Source organism: Catharus ustulatus, chromosome 14 (assembly GCF_009819885.2).
Source record: "Catharus ustulatus isolate bCatUst1 chromosome 14, bCatUst1.pri.v2, whole genome shotgun sequence".
NCBI classification, from domain to species: domain Eukaryota; kingdom Metazoa; phylum Chordata; class Aves; order Passeriformes; family Turdidae; genus Catharus; species Catharus ustulatus.
Window position 1 is genome coordinate 175149 of NC_046234.1, and position 20917 is coordinate 196065.

Consider the following 20917-nt stretch of genomic DNA (forward strand, 5'->3'; position numbering starts at 1 on the left):
ACAGTGCCAAGGTCATCCAGGGGCAGTGACTCTTTCCCTGAATCACTGCTCCTCCATCTGTCCTGCACCTGTCCCACCACCACCACAGAGGAGATCCTGCTGCTGGAGCAGCCCCTGGGCACCCATGGGTACTCAGGGAAGGGGCTCATCCCAAGAGATGCAAGAAGCTGTTGGCACAGTGCATATAAGGACAGAGGGCTGGGGCCACAAACTACAGTGCTCACCCATCTCCAGGTGCCCAGCTGGCCCAAGGGGTGCAGGCAGCAGGTTAGAGTAGGGGGAAGCACTGCATCCAAAGATGTCCAGGGCTGGGAGCATGCCACTCTCCTTATCTTTTATTATCACTTGCCTGTATGAATCAACACCACATGCTTAATGATTGCTAGGGCTCAGACCTGTGAGTTTCCAAAAAAAGCAGAAGGCATTTCCCACTTATGACCAAGATATGGCTAACTGGGGACAAGGGGTAGGAGAGGAGCCTGGGGCTCTGTGGTTTCTTAGCCTTTCAGGATGGCAAAGAAACTTTAAGACTGGCAGGAAAGGGAGGGATTGGAGTTGACAGCACCCTGTCCAACAGCAAACACTCATGGGAAAAATTAAAGTGCTGAAATATCCCCATGGAGTTGGCCCAGTAATAACAGATGGGGCTGGATCCCAAGCAAGAGGAGACCCAGGCAAGAGCCGTGAGCTGTAGAAAAACAGCACACAGGTGACAGTGGGCAAGGCAAGTTTGCTCACAGACACCTACCCACAATAGCCCAGGCAGAGAAATGCCTTAGCCACGGTGACAGACAGCCCCAGGAGACCTGGCTCATTGCCCCTCCATAATCCCATAGGACTTTCCCCCTACATCTCTTGTCGTTCTGTGGGACATCTCTTGTTCCTAGCCCCATGAAGGCAGCTGCCTGCAGTCACATCTGGTCTCCTTTGCACTAGGGCAAGTCAGTGCTCCAGGGGAGGCACTTCTCATAGGCCCTACTTGAACCAGCTGGGATTCACCCCCGCACCCACTCCCTCTAGTGAAAGCACAATGGCAGTTGCACAGGGATACAGCCTATGGCAGCCTATCCCAGGGAGCACCTGCTGCAGCTCGGGGACAGTGCAAGAACAGGCAAAGATGGTCTTTAGCAAAATCAAACAGTTTATTTATTCACAGTCAAGCAATAAATAGAGGAAAATCAGGCAGCAGGGGTGCTGAGAGCAGGACTGACCCTTCTGGGAACAGGGACATGCCAGGAACCCAGCAGAGCCCAAGGCCTGTGTGACAGCAAGAGTGCAAGAAGGTAGAGAGACACCTGCAATGGGAGTCTAACCTCTGGGATAGAATGAGACCTGAGCCCTGCCAGAGGGCAAACCAAGGAGCTGAAGAACAAGTGTGTCAGAGGAAACAGCAGGCAGAGGCCAGCACAGACAGCTGCCTTGGCCTCTAGCACTGGAAGGAGAGATGGCAGCTCAGGTCCCTCCAGTTTTTCATAGCCCTTCCAGAGCAGAACCACAGGGGAGGAGAGAAGCTTCCTTCCTCCAGCCCAAATTCTCAGCCCGGTGAGATGCCTCTGCAATTGAGACTAGATAGGGATGGGGTGCATGTGAGTTGGGAAGGAATGCCATAGGCAGGGTCACATCAGATCCTGACACCACTAATGTGTCAAATGCAAAGCACAGATACTCCTGGACTTCTTACCCTCCCTGCCCTGGCTCTACCAGGAGACTCCCAACCACCTCCTAAGAGCTTCATACTCCAGTTTAGGGACACAGTTCATCTCTGAGAACATCAGGCCAAGCCCCCCTGCCCACCAAAACCAGGCAGCAGCCATGGGGGCTGCAGGAAGGACAGATGCCATGGGGCAACCACCCCAGCACAGGTTCCTGCCTTTAAAAATCCACAATTTATATAAAATTGTCATTGTAAAACTTCCCCACTGAGCAGCACAGCATGGGGAGGGGAGATGAGCCAAGTGAGCCCCAGGCAGAGCAAGATAAACCCTAAAGTCCAGATCTGCAGGAAGAGGCAGAGACCAGGGGTGATGTGCTGGGCGAGTGGAAATTACCGGCAAGTGCAGGACTCTGCAATCATATTCTCGTACTCCTTGTACAGTATGCCTCCATTGCGCTCAATCATGAGGACACTGATGGGGCTGTAGCGGTAGGGCACACAGGAGGGCCGGGGCACATTGGCATCCACAAGCTGATGAACAAAGCTCTGCACCACAGCATGGTTGGGTGCGTGGTAGTCATAGCGGAGCAGGTGGGGACAGGTGCCCTTGCAGTAGCGTGGGTTGTAGCGGTGGGGAGCAATGATCCAGTGGTCCCAGCCCAGCTGTGCAAAACTGACAGGGAAGGGACGAAGGGAACAGTCACTCTTCTCCCCTCCCTGCTCCCGCAGGTAGTTGGGCAGGTCATGAGCCAATGTCCCTGTATCACGTCGGTGTCGGTGAGGCTCTGCTGCTGGAGGTGCCAATCCTGCCTGGGTATCATTTAGGTAGAGAAGAAGGAAAGGGTGGCCAGGGGCCACTAGGACATCGTGGCCTCCTGCTCGGCCAGCATGCACGCAGACATGTCGCAATGCCAGAGTCTCCATGCTGCTGTTCCCCAGCACCAGGTAAGGGGTGACATCAACTTCAGCCCAGCCATGGCGGGTATGGGCACTAGAGCTGAGCAGCATCCTGGGTGCCTCGCTGGCCACTACCAGCTCCAGAGCACAGAAGAGGCGACCACGGGCCAGTAACAGACTTGGCAGGTAGACCACAGTGGCTCTGAGGAGGTGCTCAGCCTCTGGCTGGCCCTCCACGTGGTAGGTGAGGGCCTGAAAGTACCACCGACCTGCAGGGAACCAGTGACCAGTACTCCCTTAGCATAGTGCAGGGGGCACTGTGCAGCACCCCTTTCTCTCGTGATGATGCCACAGCCCCACACAGCACAGCAAAGCCTGTGACAACCATCCACCCCAGCACAAGGCAGAAGTTGCAGAACAGAACAGAAGCCATGAGCCAAGGCTTGCTGGTGGCATGAAGGGCAAAGAGAGTCTGTAACATTTCCCATCCTCTGCACCAACACTGCTAGCCTGGCACAGCATCAGGCAGAGTGGGAAGGAGAGAAGGGCATGCAAGGGTCAGCAATGCATTTGTCCATCTCGCCCCTGGGGCAGAGCCTTGACTCCTGCCAAGTAGAACCCCATGGCCAAGAGCAACCCCAGCCAGGACAACGTAAAGAGCAGGAACGAAGCAGGCAAGAGACCTCGCCTTCAGAGCTCAAGCCTACTCTGCTAGCTGTGCTAAGGCCCCTTACCATCCTTAGCGCCTACCAGTTCCTTACCTGCCCAGGGCTGACCCCTGTGGGAACTGGCCTGGACCAGGCGGATGGTGTTGGTGCCCAGGCTGCAGCTGCGGCGGGGTCGGCCTTCGCGGTCAGCAGCACTCCGGTACAGATTCAGCATGTAGCGCAGGGGCTGCCCACTGGCTGTGGGCATTTTCCAGCCTGGGCTGCCTGGAGCCCGCGTTTGCAGGGCCTGCAGGAGGGGCAGGGTGGGGACAGCAGGCAGGGAGCCAGGGGGCAGTGGGGACTGGTTTGCAGCCTGGGAAAGGGGCACAACAAGGAGGAGGAGGAGGCTGGTGAAAGGGTAGGGCATAGCCATGATAGGTGGGTGCGTGTTTGGAGAGGGAGCAGGTAAGTGGGACAAGGTGGGGCTAGCCAGCAGAATTAGGGAGAACCTGCAATCATACTTCTCCCCACTTGAGAGGCAGAGCTGACTGTGGGCACCAGCAAAAGGATCCCAGGGTGCTTCCAGCTCCTATCAAAACAGGACAACCACACCAGCTGCTTCAGCTTGGCACAGGAACAGAAAGGTGTTATATATCCAAACAGAGGTACAAATTCCAGACTAAAACCCAGACCAGGAGCAAAGCTAGCCCAGCAGAGCCTGGCTATGGGAGCTGTAAAGGTGCTGGGGTAGGGGCGTGGGGGTGGGAGAACCAGCTTACTCAGCCCACCTGCTCCTGGCTCAGCCTCCTCCTGCAGGGTAGGAGGTTCCTGCCCAGGCCCATTTTAAAGGCATGGACTCAATCAGGTTTTAAAGAGCCAGAAACTCCCTGGGTCCCAGGAGAATGGGGCTAGACAGAGCCTGAGAGGGTGCATCCATGCGGTGAGAATTCCTCCAGCTCCCTCTACTCTGTACTAACTCTCCAGAAGTGGCTCAGCACCTGTGTGCCTGTTGCTGCAAGCTGGTCTGCACTGCCCCAAGCAGGCACAGAGGCTGGGGTTCTACTCCCCAACAGCCATGCAGCACAGCCAAGCTTCCCAGTGCATCATGCTGCCCAGCTGGCACAAAGGCACATGGGTGAGCAGAGTGACACTGAGCCCAGCAGCGCTAAGTATGTCTGGGCAAGCTAGCAGTATCCCACTATAGATATCACCCTGCCATCACCATCAGAATGCCCACTTTTACAGAGTGCAGTGTGGGCAGCTGCAGCCAGTGCCACCTCTAGAGGCGCTGGTGCTGTGCCCAAACCCACACTACACAGCTGCTCTCCTGCTGGGATGGAAGCAGCCAGGTGTTGAGCACACTGGCTGGGAATCACTGGTACAGGCATAAGGACATGGCAAGAGCTGGGGAGGTTGTGCTAGTGCCTGCTGTGCACCCTTCCTGGTGCTAGCTGGGCACAGTGCTAAGGGCTAGGAGGGCTGTGTGTGGGTGTGTGTGATGCTAAAAAGGCTGTGGGGCCACGTGATGAGGCAGGGCACAGGAGCCTTCTCGCCTGGCTAGGCAGCCCTAGTTACTCATTTGGGAAAGTGCATAAGGGGCAGTGAAGGCTGGGAAAAGTCCGGGCATGGTAGCAGCCAGTCATGAGTGGGGGGCATGACAAGGCAGGTGGGAAGACCATAGGGGAGAGCAGACTTAGGTCGGGGGGGTGGACATGTCAGCAGTGGATATATCAAGGCTGTATGGTGAGGGGACCACGCAGCTCTCCTGAGTGGGTTCCAGCACTACAAATAGCCCAGGTACCACTACCACTCCACCCTGAGACACTCTGGCTGTACTGGGCTGCCTACAGCTGGGCTGCACAGGGAGCAGACAGAGTTCAAGGCAGGTGTTTGTGGACAGGGACTACCAAGAAAAGCTTGAGACCCTTCCAGCACTGGGAATGAACAAGCCTAGGGTGGCTCACCGGCCTGGCACTGCAAGCCAACCCTCCTGGGCCGTGGCAGGCAACCAGGGGCCACAGGCACTGCTTACAGAGCAGAGCGTTCCAGGCCGGCTATGTTGTCTGGGAATGAGATGAGTAAGAGTCGTGGCCCCAGGTGGGAAGGGGAGGAGCAGGACTCTCGGGCTCCCCTGGGAATCTGTGCCGATCCATTCCCATCATTCCCGGCTGCCATCCGCCACCTCCTTCCCCGCCTCAATTTCTCCCAAGCATCACAGCTGCCTTTCCTGGGCCTGACAGGAAAAAGACAAAGGTGAAGAATGGCCAAACTGCCACACACGCCCTAAGGTGCCCGGCCGGGTATGGACAGGGTGGGGGCTGGCATGGGTAAGTCAGACAGGAGCCAGCAGCATGTGCTGGCCTGCAGGCAGTGGAGCTTGGGGCACCAGTGTGACTGCACGGTGGGGAGCTGGAGGGGGCTGCATCACCCTACTGCCACTCCCCCAACACCTTTGTAAGTGCTGTTGAACTGCCACCGTGCCAGGCTAAGCTGTGCCGAGCTAGCCCTATCGGTGTGGGTTCCTGGTGGCACCATATTGTGCCGAACCAAACCAGGTCATTTTGAGCTGAACTCTGCATGGTCAAGCTATGTCAAGCCAGGCCAGTCTCTGCTGCTGACCTGAACTGTGCCAGCCCTGCTTGTCCAAGTCAACCAAGCTGAACTGCACTGAACAAAACCGGACTAGGCCAAGTGGAGCTAAGCCAGATGAGGCCCCTAGTTGTTCTGCACTGTACCAAACTTACCTTTGCCAGCCCTGTGTCATGTTGAGCTGAACTGAGCCAAACCAGAATGTGCCAACCCAGCCAAACCAGAATGTGCCAACCCAGCTGAACTGCACCGAGGAATGCCAGGCTGAGCCATGCTAGGCCAGTTAACCCATGCTGGCCCTCTGCCATACCATGCTGAGCTGAGCTGTGCTGCATCGTGCTGCACTGAGGTCTGCCAGCCTTCCATATCATGGCATGCTGAGCTGAGCTGGACTAAACTGAAATACGCTGGATGGGCTGTACGAAGCAAAGCCAAGCAGCTCACTTTAGGTCCCTGGGATAAAGGATGGCATGCCAAGCTACTGAATGGAAAGGTGCTGTGCTGTGCCATTGTGTGCAGAGCCATGCCACGAGCTGTGCCGTGCCGTGCCGAACCGGCCCCCGCCGTCCCCCCGCGCCTCATTGGCGGCGGAGGAGCAGTCCCGGTGCGGGTCGGCCCCGCCCCGCACTCACCCCGCGCCGCTCAGCCCGGGCGGGCGGGGGTGTCATTTCCTCCAGAGCTTGGGGCCGGGCCGGGATGGGGCTGTAGCTGTAGCCGCCATGGAGCGGGCCGAGGGCCGGCCCGGCGCCCCCCAGTACGTGCATGTGCAGCTGCAGGGGGGCGCGCCCTGGGGCTTCACGCTGCGCGGCGGGCTAGAGCACGGCGAGCCCCTCATCGTCTCCAAGGTAGGCACCGCTGGCACAGTCCCGCGTGGGCTCCGCGGCATGCCCCCGCCAGGGGCCTCCCGCCCGTGGTGGGGTGCGGGAGATGGGAGGACACCCGGGGCGCCGTGGCGTCGGGGGTGCGGGGAGCCCCGGCCGCTGGGTCTCGTGTTCCGGCGCGGTGGGACGGGGGCGGCCACTCGCACACACGATCCCCGCGACCCTCTGCTTAGAGCCGCGGGGAAGAGTGAGAGCGAGAAGGGCGGAGGGACAGCTCGGGCCCGGCGGCAGGAAGAAATTCCTCTGGCACATCCGTTGGGCTGGCGTCGGGGGCGGCCCCCACATTCCCCTTCACGTCTTTCCCGGTCCCGTCACGCGGGCCGTAGCCGGGGGAGGTCAGTCCTCCGTGTGCCCATCCGTTGGTGCCGCGCCCATGGGCGCTCCAGGCACCGGGCTGTGCCGGGACGTTTGGGACCACAGCGGGGGAGCCACAGTCCGTCCCGTCATGCCCCGGCACCCCTGGAACAGCAGGGCAGCACCGTGCCCGGGACGGGGTTGGCGCCGGGTTGCGATGCTGAGCGGAGCTCGGCCTCAGCCGGCAGCGAATGCGGAGGGTGACCCCTGCGGTCCCGACGTCTTGCCACACAGAGGGTCACCGATTCCCGCGGCCCCCGCCAGCGCATCGTCCCGCAGGAAGACTCGCGGGGAGACCCGCAGGGAGCCGGACAGCGGCCAGGGGAACTCCAATAGCGCCCCCCCCCCCCCCCCCCACCACGGAGCCCTGACAAGGCTCTGTCGCCGGACGATTTGGCCGCCAGCCCGCCCGGTGTCACCGTCCTGCTGAGCCGGTGTGCGGCGGGCCGGGCTGGCGGCCCCGGGGCTGCTCGCTCGCTCGAGCCGGGCTGACTGCGCCCCCGGGCCGTTCCACGCCCTCGGCGGGACGCGGGCAGCGCGGTCTGGCTGGGGGAGCTGGAAAAGTGGCTCCCGTCCCAGTCCCGCGCCCTGAGGTGGCACCGCCGGCGGGTGGGGAGCCGGGCGGGAGCCGAGGGAGTAACTGCCCGCGTCCCGACTCGCTGCCGGCCTTCGGGGTGGTGGGTTCCCGTGGGTCCGCCGGTTGCCAGGGGAAGGGATGGGAGGTCCCGGCGATGTTCCTCGCCACTTTTGAGAAGGGGGTTGGCTTGCGAGCCGCGGGGTGTCGGCCCCCGCGCTCCCACGGACACGCCGCCACCGCATGTGCTCGGCAGACAAAAGGGGCTTGTTCCAGCGCTTTGTACATTCAGGGGAGGGTCCCCCGGGACCACCACTCCGCCGCTGCGACCGGCCGAGGTGTGTGCGGAGAGGGGCCGTCCCCCGCCTGTGGCTCGGCGGGCGCGGGCCGGAAAGGGGAAGGGCGTCCCCGCACTCGGTGACAGAGTTTGGCCTCTGAGCCCACTCCGGGCGGGATCCCTTCCTCTGGCAGAGTCCCACGGCCCTGCTCACACGCGCTCTTAAGTGTTCCATCGGGCTGCGGACGCCCTCCGGCACAGGCTTCCCCGAGCACGTCGGGGGCAAGGAGGGAGGTTGGTGTGGGGCAGGGTGGGCGCAGCTCTGGCACTGTTTTGGTTTTAACTCCTAAGACAAGTTTCTCCTGGGACAGACAGACATTGCCGTGAGCCATCTGGTGCCCACCATTGGGGCTCAGAGTTGAGCTCCAGGGATGGTGTTGGCTTAGCCAGGCAGAGCAGCAGGCAGTGAGGTTTGGCTACCAGTGCTGAGTTCACTGGCAGCAAAGGCAGAACAAGGGGCTATTTGTGCCAAATTTAGTGCCTGGTGAGGAATGCCAGGACTGAGCCTGTCCGTCCTGATGCATGTGATGGCCCAGACATGGGTGCAGACCTGGTGGTGTCCTGCAGCAGTGGGGACACCTTTCACCACTCTCACCCCCATGGCTGTGGCAGGCAGGACTGGGTGGGCATGTGGCTGGACAGAGGACTGAGGTGCAGGTGCAGCCTGCCTTGCATGCTCTGCTGGTGCCCAGTGGTGGGCAACAGCATGGCAGAGGGTAAACCCAGGTGCTTCACTGACTGCATGGTAGGACTGGGAGCCCTCACAGACAGTCAGGGTCTCCTGCCAGGAAGGCAGCCCCATGGCAGCTCCACAGGCAGGCACATTGGGCTGTGCCCAGCCTGGGCATGGCATCACAGTACGAAGACTCCTGAAAAAAATGAGAGAGCTGTTGGTTCTGGGCACAGCTGTGCCAGGCAGGGCCATGGAGCAGTGGTGCACTGGGCAGGAGGCTTGGCTGCCCCTGCCTTCCTCCCTCCTAAGGTGACATTTTGTCCAGGGGTAGTGGAATGCTCCCTGAGCCCTGCCCAGCATTAGAGCTGGAAAGTGGTGCCCAGGGGCCCATGCACAGTGACTGACCTGCTAGGAAACCACGTGTGCTCCCTGGCACTGGGCCCTGGCTGGCCCTGCAGGCGCTATGAGCAGAGCTTATTCCTTGGCCAGGCCTGGGAGCAACTGGGCAGGGTGGGTGCAGGAGCCCCAGCATGGGGCCACATTAGCTCTGCCCTGTGGGTGGCTATAGGGTCTTGCCACATCCGCGCTAGGCATGGGGCACCCCAGGTCCTGCCCCATGCACCTGCATGCCCTATGCTACTGCCACCATGCAGCAGCAGCTCCAGTCGCTTGCCAGCCCTGTGGCGATCTCTGGTCATTGCAGTGACAGGATAGGCAGAGGTTAGTGTCAGCAGTGGGCACCCTGCATAGCCCATCTGGGCACTGCTTGTCCCAGGGCTGCCAGGACTGTACCTACCAGCAAGGGCAGAGGTCTCCCGTGCTGGCTGGCCCTACTTCCTCTAAGCACAGCCATACAGAGTGCCAGGTTCATTTTGGCCATGGGGGTCAGGGAGGGTAGGCATGTGCCAGGGCTCAGCACTTCCCCTGCTGTTGTCTCCTATGGGTACATAGGGTGAGATGACATCCTTTGGGCATAAAAATCACCACGGGTGCCCAGACAGGCTCAGTGTGGGGTTGGAAGCAGCGGCAGGGGGCTGGCATCCACACGGGACAAAGGGCCCTTGTGCTGCCTGCAGGGGAATCTGCTGGGATGGGACATTTTTCTTTCTTCCCCCTCCCGATTCCCTTGCTCAGAAATTCATGTGACCAGAGAAGGGGGAGAACCTGGCCCCAGAGATCCCCCTGTGGTGCCTGGGGCTCAGGCACCTTCTCTGAAGCCTCTTTCTCCCCTTACACGTTGTGGCCATGGAACATCCCCTGGGATATTCTTTGGGCCGTGCCCCTCTTGACGCCACTCTCTGTCACCCAGGTGGAAGATGGGGGCAAGGCTGCACTGTCTCGCCGGCTGCAGCCAGGTGATGAGCTGGTGAACATCAGCGGGACGCCGCTGTACGGATCCCGCCAGGAGGCCCTGATCCTCATCAAGGGCTCCTATCGCACTCTGAAGATGGTCGTTCGCAGGTTGGCAGTGCTGTGGAGGGGACACAGGGAGGGCCAGTGGGGCTTTACCTTCTTGGGCGACTGGCAGGAACCTGGAGGTGCCCTTGTCTCCAGCTTGGAAGTGCTTCTTGCTGGGACAGGGTGGGGAGCAGCCCCTTTTCTGCTGTCAGCACTCCCGCTGAGTGGGGGTTCCCCAGCCTGCAGAGATGGGGCAGTGCGTTGGGCTCGCCACCCCCTCGCTGGGCGGTATCCTCGAGCGTGGCCGCTCCTCTCCCTTCCTGCCTTCCTGCCTCCTGCCTGCCTGGGAAAGGAAAGAGAGGCAGGGCTGGGCCTTGCAGTCCCTTCCCCCCCAACCCCTCCAACTGCATCCATTCCCTCGCTGCATCCTGACTGACTCCAGCTCCAGCAGCACTCAGGGGCAGGGACGGCGCAAGGGCACTGCCCAAGGGGCAGGGGTCCCACGGGACTGTGCTGGGGCTCAGCATCATCCATGGTGAGTTTGGGGGTTCTGGGAAGTCCCTGTGCTGACCTCACAGCTTACCACTCTTGTCCACTCAGTAGACGCTGTGGCAGCACAGGGCAGTTGGGAGGTACAGGAGATGGCTTCTGACCACATCTGTGCAGTGGCATGTGCTGGGGGAACTGGAGACTCCTATGGATGCTGTGAGGGGTGGGACAGGGACCAGCACAGCACCCTTCCCAGAAACATGATGTGGCTGGTGCTTGCTGCAGATGCTGAAGGACAAAGGAACAAGGGGGAAGGTCAGGCCTGCGGTGGAGACAGATGTGGCCCCAGTATCCCTTGGTGGAGCCAGTCCAGTCAGTCCCAGCAGGGACACTTGCCCTGCTCAGGCCAATTGCCTGTGGGCTGTGCAGGGGGCATGTCCTCGGTCCCCTGTTGACGTGGCAACAGGGATGCCGCAGTCTGGGGAGCTCTGGCCAGCTGGGTGAGCTATGGGATCCCCTTGCCCAGGACCAGGTGCTTGCAAGGCTGGACCCTCCTCACTGCCATCCCCTTTGGGCGGGTGCTGGCCTGGGGGGGACAGGAAACCCTGTAGGAAGTGACTTCAGCCCCGGTTCCTTGGCCTGGCTTCCTCCCCATTCTTGTCCTTTCCCGCTGTTTCTCTTGGCAGGAGGAGCGTGCCCGTCCTCCGGCCCCATTCCTGGCACGTGGCCAAACTTGCTGAAAGCCGCCCAGACGTCCCCACCATGCACTGCCCGGCTGATGCCTTCAACCTCTCCTGGCCCTCGGGATGTGATGTCAGGTGAGACCCTGGGGGCAGTTAGGAGACTGTGCAAGGGGAGGGGGCAGACGGGACACCCTCTGGGATTGTGGCAGTGGGGGTGGCATAGGTGCTGGCATACACTACTGTCGGGCATCTGTCCTCATCCTGCACTACCCTTTCCCCTGGCTGTTTACTCCCAGCTCCCGGCAGGAAGGGGTGGTGGCTCTGCTAGAGACAGCCAGGAGCTGCTTAGTCCCACTGCCCCCGCTGCCAGAGCTGGGAGGTCTCAAGTGGCTGGAGCCACACACCCTGTGTTGCCTGGGCCTGCTTCACTTGCCAGTGCCAAGCAACCTTGGTGGTGGCCCCAACCTAGGGGTGAAGGGCAGGTTGGGGCAGTGCTTCCTTGTGCTCCGTTGTCCCAGGGGGAGTGTACGTGTGGGGGTAGGCTCCTCTGTGGAGCTGGATGGGGGGACAGCAGGTGCCTGTAACACAGGCGTGGGGCCAGGCAGCAGTAAGCTGTCCCTGCAGTGGAACCCACTGTCCTGGCACTGCAGCACTGACCGGAGCAGCTCCATCGGGAGCATGGAGAGCCTGGACCATCCCAGCCAGGCCTGCTATGAAGGAGACCCCTCACCCGTTGACCAGGGCATGTACCACAGCAAGCGGGACTCGGCCTACAGCTCCTTCTCTGCCAGCTCCATTGCCTCTGACTGCGCCCTCTCTCTCCGTCCTGAAGAAGCCGTGTCCATCGATTCCAGCCTCCAAGGCCCCTGCAAAGCCCCTGACAGACGCTACCTGACCACAGGGACTGAGCCATCTGCCAGCTGGCACCCTGAGGTCTGGCGGGCACCTGTGCCCCCCCAGCCCCTATCAGGAGGGACAGCCTGCGGGCAGCCCCAGCTGGCAGAGGGGACAGGCGCCAGGCGTCAGTGTCGGTGGACATGCTGCATGCCAAGGGCCGGTGGATCTCTGACACCTTCCTCTGCCAGCGGGATGGGGAGGCGGAAGTAGTGGGCAGGAGGACACTGGCACCATACCCCACAAAGGACCATCTCTCTGCTGACCAGTATTACATGCTGAGCTCCCACCCGGACCAATGCCCAGCTGAGCCACTTCTGGGGGAGAGCATGGAGTCTGACAACCAGCCATACCTGGATGACAGCATGCGCCGAGTGCCTGATGCCATAACAGCAGGTGACAACCCGTTGCTCTGCCCTCTCAAGGGCCACATGTCGCACCGTCACAGTGCTCCTGAGCAACTGCTGGCCTCCCAGCTCCGCTCCCTCCAGCTGGGCACCAACAGTGGGCGAGCCTCACCAGCCTCCAGTGGGCAACACTGGACCTTGTCCCCACTGCATCCTGAGGGCAGTCGTGGGGGAAGCACAGGGGCTGCCCAGGACCTCCCGCACTGCCCAGAGCCTTGCTGCCGCCCACTGCCCTGCCGCTGCTGCCCTGAGCTGCAGCAAGCCTGTGGGCAGGATGGCCAGGGGGCCAGCCCAGCACTCAACACTGAGGGAGCAGTGGAGGAGGAGAGCCGTGGAGGGGCCCGGCGGGCTGGGGGTCCTCCCCACCGCTCTGCTCAGATGCGCCGCCGCAGTGACCGCTTCGCCACCAGCCTGCGCAACGAGATCCAGCGGCGCAAGGCCCAGCTGCAGAAGAGCCGGGGTCCTGGTGCACCTCCACCTGCTGAGGAGCCAGTGGAGGAGACCGAAGAGCCCCCTGAGGGCAGTGTAATGGCAGAGCAACCCCCTGCCCTGCCTGAATGTCTCAGCCCCACACCGAGTGAGGACAGCAGGAATACTGGCCGCTCTGCAGACCAGGGTATCCCAACCCCTGACCCAGTGCCAGCCTCCAAAGGGCCCCCGTCCCCTGGGCGGGTGATGCCAACAGCCAGGGGCCGCTGGCACTGGTCCCCGGAGAGCAAGCTGCAGCCGCAACACTCTCCCAGCCCCAGTGAAATGGAGGGCTCAGCGGCCTGCAGCTCTCCATCACGGGGCAGTGACGAAGCAGTCCTGCTGCCCTTTGCCGACCGTCGCCGGTTCTTTGAGGAGAGCAGCCGACCTGCACCTCCCCGGCACAGCAAGCCACCAGCAGGTGATCCTGGCGCCTTCCAGCCCCCTGGCCCCGAACACCGGGATGTCCGCCGCCTCTCTGTGGACCAGCCCTACAGCCCCCCCTCACCCAGCCGCCCTGCCTCTGCTGGCCCCTATGCTGAGTGCTGCCGGGAGCAGCCCCACTGTTACAAGCCGCTAGGGAGGCCAGGGGAGCTGGATTACCTGCGGGGCTTCTCCTACCCCTATGGGGTTCCCCTGCGCCCTGAGCCCTGCCACTACTGTGGAGGGGAACCATGCCGACCGCCACTGCCCCGTGGCCACGCCTGCCGCTGTCACCCTGTGCCCTGGGTGCGCTGCCCTGACTGCTGCTGCCCGGCCCCTCATCCTGGGCGAGAGGAGAGTGATGCCTGGCCCCGCCGGAGAGCTTTTGTCCCGGTGAGTAACGCCTTGTGACTCTCCGAGACTGTGCTGAGATGCAACACTGACATTCCCTTTCATCCCTGGACCATGACCCTGGGCTGGGGTGCAGGGTACTGTGCCCCTACTGGCCCTGCAGACCTCGTGCATGCCTTCTGTGTCTGCATGGGGATGGGACAGAGGTGGTGGGGAAAAGATTTCACACTGCCTTCCCCCACACACAGGAATTTCCTCAGGATGAGTGGGAACCACCTGCAATAACCAGGAAAGTCAGTCAGCCCATCAGGTGAGCCCATGCCAGGTGCCATGGTGCTGGGATGTGTGTGCCACTCAGTGGGGACCTCCGCCAGGGGGATGTGAGGACTGCCATGATTTTGATTGGGGATATACAAAGTGCCTCCCGTACTCAAGCCATCCTTGACATGGTGCCCTTTGAGGCAGGAGGGGGGCATGCAGGACAAGGGGGTGTGAGGAAGTGTCCACAGCAAAGGTGGTCCCCCCTTACCCTTCCCCAGGGGTCTGGGGCCATCTCTGGGGGGCAGTGCCTAGTGGATGAGCCTGGGCTTCTCGCACCAGTGTGAGTGGATGACTAACTGGAGTAAATGAGGCAGGGCATCTGAACTGTCAGATGGATGACTTTGTGCGGGAGGACGGGTGCCTTCTTCTTTTCCTAGTGAGCTCTCCCTCTATCCACTGGGTTTCCCAAGGCTTGGCCCATTCCGCACCTGCCTTGAGAGCACCGAGCCAGAGTGGCCACCCTGCTACCGGGCCACATCCACGCATGACCTCTTGTGGGATAGTGACCGCCTGGCTCATACGCCTGAGAGCCCCCTGGGTACGCTGCATTGCCCGCTACGGGGCAGAGCCTTCTCTGAAAGCCACCTCAACCTGGAACCTGCCAGCCCCTGGGGCCGTGACCAGAAGGACCTTTTCCGTGCCAAGCTGGACCATCCCAGCATTCCCAAAAAGAAGGGCCCCCCACCTCCCCGCCCACCTCCGCCCAACTGGGAGAAGTACAGGCAGCGCCGGGCATCCCAGCATCCACCAGATGGTGCCGGGCGTGGCTCTGCCTCTGCTGCCCCAGTGCCAATCCGCAGCATTGCTGAGGCAGTGAGGGAGCAGTCACAGAGCCTCATTGGGGAGCAGAAAGGCCAGTCCTGGGGGCACACTGCTCGTCCCCCAGCTCCACCAGGTGCCTGGCCCCGACCTGAGCCCCCCAGATCACTCCGCAGGACTCCTGGGCCCGATGCTGCCAACGCTGAGATTTGCAGGCAAGTGGTACCATGGCATGGGAGTGGGAGTGAGAAAGCAGGCACAGCTGGGACACATGAGGGAGCTTTTTTGGGCCCTTGTACCTTTTATCAGAGCATCCTAATCCATCCCTTGGAGCACCCTGTGGAGGTTTTTTGTGTTGTGGGGTGTCCCTGACCTCTTTCCCTGGCATGGCCCTGATTGTGCCTGCCCCCATGAGTGGGCAGGGATGCTGACATGCCTTGGGTTGGTGTTGGCAGGGTGTCAGGAGCTGGGGATAAGCAGACAAAGATGAAGCAGTCCTGGGAGATGGAGGAGCAGCCCCAAAGGCTCATCCAGAACCAGGAGCAGGGCTGTGCCAGTCCCCATGGTGTGGGTGAGTGTTCCGTGTCCCTGCATTGTGGCTCTGGTCCTGCCTTGCCGGAGGCACTCAAACCCAGTTCTGGGGCAGTGGAGGGGGTGAGGTGCCAGGGCAGCTGGCCCCAGCTCCACTGCATGGACTCCGAGGAGCGGCTGTGGGACGTGGCTGTCAGGGACTGTTCCCTGGTCAGTGTCCTGGCCCCCTTGGCTTCCCCTGGCACCGCCACTGAGGTGATGGGTGAGCTGCTGGTTGCAGGGGAGCGACAGGCCTGGCAGAAGTGTCTCCAGCAGGACTGGCACCTAGAGGCTCTGGCACAGAACAGGTAGAGCTGGCATGGCACCGGGCCCCATGCCAAGGGCAGGCTGACATCCCCAGTGCTTATCGCTCTGTCTCTCTCCCCAGGCAAGGTTTTGAGCCCATCTCACCACCTTCCAGGAGTGCTGCCAGCTCCAGTTCCTTCCCAGTGCACTGTGGTGTTGCAGTGGGCAAAGCTGAGCCACTCAACAAAGTAAAGGCGCTGCCAGAAGTAATGGAGGGGAGCTCAGAGGATGAGGAGGAGGAGGAGGTGGACCATGAGCTGGTGGAAAAGAAGGTACAGATACTGCTGGGGACAAGTCCCCTGTGGTTCCCCACTACCATGGCCAGGTGCTCATGGAGACTGGGGGCATTTCTGGATGCTCACAGAGACTCGGGCATCATTGGTTGCTCCTCAGAGGACATCACTGGCACTCAGGGGCATGGGGGTTATTGCTGGATGCTTGTGAGGACTGGGAGCATTGCCATATACTCAAACGGGGCTGGGACATTGCCAGATGTCTGCAAGGATCAGGGGCATTTTCAGGTGCTTGCAGGACCTGGGATTCTCAGCAGATGCTTTTGGGGACCATCTCCATATCCTTGATGCTTGCAGGGACTGGGATGTTCCCAGATGCCCACAGGGATAGGGGGCATCCATTAGGTGCACATGGAGACTGAGACATTGACAGATTCTTGTGGAGACTGGGAATTGCCAGTAGCTCAGGGTTACCGCAAGGTTCTTCTGTACTGTGGGTCCCGGCACAGCACCCCTACACCTCTGTGCCAGTCCCCTGATCCCATGGGGAGTGGTCCCAGCTACCCCTGACCCCTTTGCTCTGGCAGCTCCAGCTGATCGAGAGCCTGAGCCGCAAGCTGGTGGTGCTGCAGGAGGCACAACGGGGGCTGCAGGAGGACATCAGTGCCAATGGGGCACTGGGTGAGGATGTGGCTGCCCGCCTGCAAGCCCTCTGCACCCCAGGGGAGTTTGACAAGTACCGCCTCTTCGTGGGTGACCTGGACAAGGTGGTCAACCTCCTACTCTCTCTCTCGGGGCGTCTGGCCCGAGTGGAGACTGCCCTGGGCAGCCTGGGGCCGCATGCCCCTGCTGAGGACAAGGTAGGCATGGTGGGGGGGACCTTCACCCATGAGGTTTTGGGCTGCGGGATGCCCTGCCAATGCCAGCTGTCTTGCCCACAGCTGGCCCTGCGGGAGAAGCAGCAGCTGCTGGTAGCACAGCTGGAGGACGCCAAAGAGCTGAAGGAGCACGTGGGGCGGCGCGAGGAGGCAGTGGGTGCCATGGTGGCACGGTACCTGCCTGCCGAGCACCTCCACGACTACCAGCACTTTGTCAAGATGAAGTCGGCCCTCATTGCTGAACAGCGGGAGCTGGAAGAGAAGATCAAGCTGGGCCAGGAGCAGCTCAGGTGCCTGCGTGAGAGCCTTGGCCAGGTCTCCAAGGACTGTTAGTGCCCTAACCAGCCTCCCTCCAGGATCCTGGCTATGATACCAGCTTGCTGCCAAAGCAGATCCAGCCCCTTGCAGGCTCTCCCTGTTTCTGTCCATCTGTCCAGCCCCTGCCTTTTATTTATTTTTCTGATTAACCGAGCAGCACAGGAGTTGCCAGGCCAGGTGCTGACAGGGGCTGTTGTGCCACAGAGCTGTCACAGGCTCTGACCATTCAGCAGCCTGTGGCCCAGCAAGACCAGATAGATGGATGATGCTACCACCACTTTCTTGGGTCCTTCTGTGCCCACATGGTCCCTCCGACTTCTCCTGGACACCAGTGCCTATCTTGTATCTGGTGCTGCACCACATGCCTTGATCACCCCCCAGCTACTATTCATGCAGCACCTGACAAGGTTAAACCATGCTCACCCTCTGTCATGACTTTTTGTCCAGCTATGTCCATCTGTCCAGTGGGAGCTGAAGGAATTTCAGCCCCAGCATCCTTTTCCTCCCCATTGTGTCAGAAACAATGGCCCCAGCCAGCGGGTTCTTAACTCACTCCCTGCTGGCTGAGGGACCACAGGGTGCCAAGGTGAGTACTAGTAGGTGCTGTGTACCTGTGTCTTGGGATGGTACCCTGCCAGGGCATGGGATTCTGGGACCAGTACAGAGGCCTGCACCTACTCTCTGTCACCAATGCTGTGTGCATGGAGACAACCGGGCCTCATCCAGCCCTCACCTGCAGCTTCTAGCTCAACACCAGGAGCGATTAGTAGAGGAAAAGGATAAAATAGAGATTAAGGACAAAACGGGGTACTTGTCCTCTCTGTGCTGCAACAGGCACAAATAGCACTTGGATATCACCGCTGCCGCTGTCCACCTGTCTCCATGGCCTGAGCAGGTGCCTTCATACTGATTTTGCACAGGGGTTTAATGCAACCAGCAGGAGCTAGGGGCAGGGGGTGAACGTTTTGGGGAGGCAGGTGGGCTGTAGCACTTTGGAGTGGCCCCATAGCTGGGCAACCCAGCCCAGCGTTCAGGCACCATCCATGCCTGTCTGTGTGCTCCAGTAAGCAGTTCCCCTGTGTTGCTACCCCTAGCCTGTTAAACACTACACCCCGCACCTGCCTGGCTGTACTGTAGGATGGTGCCTGGCAGGAGTGGGATCCTCAACATTCCCTCCATCTCAACCACTCCCAGGATCATTGCTAGGACCAAAGACTGCACCCCTTTGGGGGCCATACTGCTCTCATGATGAGGTTCAGCAGCCCTGCACAGGGCCCTGTGCTAGAGGAGCTGCCAGCACCTGTGTGTTGCTGCGTGCCATTGTATCTCTAACAGTAAAGCAGCAGCAAAAGCTGCACATCTATCCCAGCTGTGGCTTGCATGGTTTGTCCCTGTGTCCCAATAAAGTGGCACTGTAGTGGGGAGGGGAAAATTGCTCTAACTGGTATGAACCATGGCTTGGCAAGCTCTTGGAAGCTGAATGCCCCCGTGGCACAGGGGGCACCTGAAGTACAGCTGTGGGCGGGGTGTCTTCTGCACCCAGTGCTCCTAAGCTGAGTCAGTGCCTGGACCCTTCCCCCGGGACGCACGTAGGGGGTCACAGTACTTGGATAGTGGATACAGCGTTTTTCCCGGCAATCTGACCGGGCATAGCTGCTAGAGCTTTTGGGGCAGCCCCGGGGGGATGTCTCCGTGCTGGTGCTGCTGCTGCTGAGCGTCTTCCGGGGTGCCCTGGTTCACCGCGGCGCGGCAGGGTGGTGCCCGGTGGTGCCCGGTGCCTTCCTCCGCTCGCAGGGAGCGCCGGAGCAGCGCGGGGCCGGCGGCGGCCGCTGGGCGGCGCCAGTGCCGGGACGGAGCGCGCGCGCGCAGGTGGGTGCGGGAGCGCAGGTGCGCGCGGGGGTGGGCGGGGGCGCGCGGCGGCGTGCGCGCGCACGGGTGTCGGGAGGAGACACCGGGGATGCTTCGGTGTGAGTGCGCGCGTTTGAGCGCGAGTGCACGGGGCGAGCGTGGGTGCAGGCGAGTGCACAATGGGAAACACGCGTGCACGCGCATGGGAGCGTGTCGGCTAGTGGCCGCAAGCATGTGGAGTGCGAGCGTAAGGCTGCGCAGGGAATACAGGCATGTTCCCGTCACTGCACACGAGTGGACACACGTACGCACAGGTGGATGTGTGCACCTGCATGTGAGCGCACACAGCTGGACTCTTACATAGGTCAGTGCACGCCTGTGAGCACACACGTTGACACAGCTGAACACGTGCCGAATGTGTGAGCGCATGTGTGCAGGGCACAGCTCCATGCTGTTGCTCACAAGCACCAGTGGTGAGTGACTGCACGTGCAGGTGAACACACACATACGGGGGAACTTGTTCTACCTCTGATGTGCACGTGTGAATGCATGCACATATGTGTAAGTGTGAGTTCATGGGGCTACCTGTGCAAGCCCTTGCATATGAATAACTGCAGGCACAGAGAAACTGCCCCATGACCCATTCAAAACCCCATTGCCCCTCCATGCGGTTACAGCTGCTGCCAGGTAGGACCACGGCCCAAGGCATGATGGCATGGCGGCATGGCCGGGTTGCTGCTTACAGGGACCCTCAGTGCTGCATGTGGCCATGGCATGGGGTGTCCTGGGGATGCCTTCATGAGACCCCACAGGAGGTGCAGGCCCATCATAGTATTCAGGGTCCTAAGTCTCCCAGAGTGGCAAACAGAACCCACAAAGGTGGGGTAGTCCCCAACCTTGGTGTTTGTCTCCCCATCGCGATGATTTCTTCATTTTACAGATCCCAGATCTGTACCATGATATCCCATACACCTGAGCTGGGGAAGGATGAGGACGTGGTAGGTAGTGATGCTTTAATGAGAGACCCCTGCCACATGCAGGAGATGGGGAATTTTGGAGCATAAAAATCCAAACCCCATAGTAGGCTCCTCTTGATCCCACAGTCCATTACAGCCCAAAAGGGAAAGCCAGGCATTGGGAAGAGACAAGAGAGCCCTCCCTGTCCCTGGGCTGGGACACCATGGCCCAGCAGGAAGGAAGGGATATTAGGGCTCTGCCAGCATGGAGAGCCCAGAGCAGCAGTGGGTGAGAGATGAGCATAGGGGCCCATGGGACACTGTGGGAAGGAAAGCTGGAGGCTGGACCTTCTCTCCCTAGATGTGGGCTGTTGGGTGGCATATCCCTCTGCGTGTGTGCATGTATGTGCGCTCCAACACTCCCGAGTATGTTGTATGCAATCACACCTCTGTGGGGTATCTGCAGGCATGCGCAGCAGTTTGAAACTGTTGTCCCTTGTCCTGTCCTGTTCATGCCCTGTGAAAAGCTCTCTTTTTAGAACCCCCTTGATATATTGAAATGCTACTTTAAGGTGTCCTCGGAGCCTTGTCTTCTCCAGGCTGAACAACCTCACATCTCACAGCATGTCTCCACAGTAGATGGTTTTCAGCCCACGGAGCATCTCTGTGGTCTCCTCTTGATCTGCTCTACCAGCACCACATCCTCCTTCTGCTGGAGACCCCAGAACTGGAGACAGCAAACCTGACCACCTCAGCAGAACAGAGCAGAGCAGATGGGGAGAAGCTCTCTCCCTCATCCTGCTGCCCACCCTGCTGGGGATGTACTCAGGACATGAGTGGCTCTCTGGCCTGCCAGCATGTTTGTGTGCACGTGGAAGTGAGTGTAGAGTAAGTGTGTGGAGGCATCTGTGTGTGTGCTCGGCCATGCCTCCATGTATCACCATATGGTTGCATGGCAATGGTACACATGCTTACCTGTGCCTGGGGTGTCCATATGGGTATGTGCACA

The 20917-nt window shown here is 60.6% G+C and overlaps 2 protein-coding genes across 2 annotated transcripts; one reads left to right on the plus strand and one right to left on the minus strand.

Moving 5' to 3' along the window:
* Positions 1 to 1920: 1920 nt before the first annotated feature.
* BMP15 (bone morphogenetic protein 15) lies at positions 1921 to 3653 on the minus strand. The gene is made up of 2 exons (XM_033072085.1): positions 3313 to 3653; positions 1921 to 2820 (listed from the first exon to the last, which is right to left on the minus strand). Exons 1-2 carry the CDS (start codon positions 3629 to 3631, stop codon positions 2045 to 2047), a joined length of 1095 nt encoding a protein of 364 aa, XP_032927976.1. The 5' UTR covers positions 3632 to 3653; the 3' UTR covers positions 1921 to 2044.
* A 2786-nt stretch (positions 3654 to 6439) lies between these two features.
* SHROOM4 (shroom family member 4) lies at positions 6440 to 18472 on the plus strand. Its single transcript, XM_033072086.1, is given in 11 exon segments — positions 6440 to 6632; positions 9916 to 10067; positions 11180 to 11311; positions 11827 to 12134; positions 12137 to 13761; positions 13968 to 14029; positions 14418 to 15014; positions 15255 to 15677; positions 15758 to 15947; positions 16496 to 16768; positions 16850 to 18472. Coding segments are annotated over 11 exon segments (4158 nt in total). The 5' UTR covers positions 6440 to 6506; the 3' UTR covers positions 17120 to 18472.
* Positions 18473 to 20917: the final 2445 nt, after the last annotated feature.

Bases quoted from the DNA above. Each gene is read 5' to 3' on its own strand.
- BMP15 (XM_033072085.1), bottom strand. From the start codon at position 3,631: ATGGCTATGCCCTACCCTTTCACCAGCCTCCTCCTCCTCCTTGTTGTG. The intron at 2,821-3,312 runs GTAAGGAACTGG...GGTTCCCTGCAG, and splicing joins CAGGGGTCAGCCCTGGGCAG to GTCGGTGGTACTTTCAGGCC.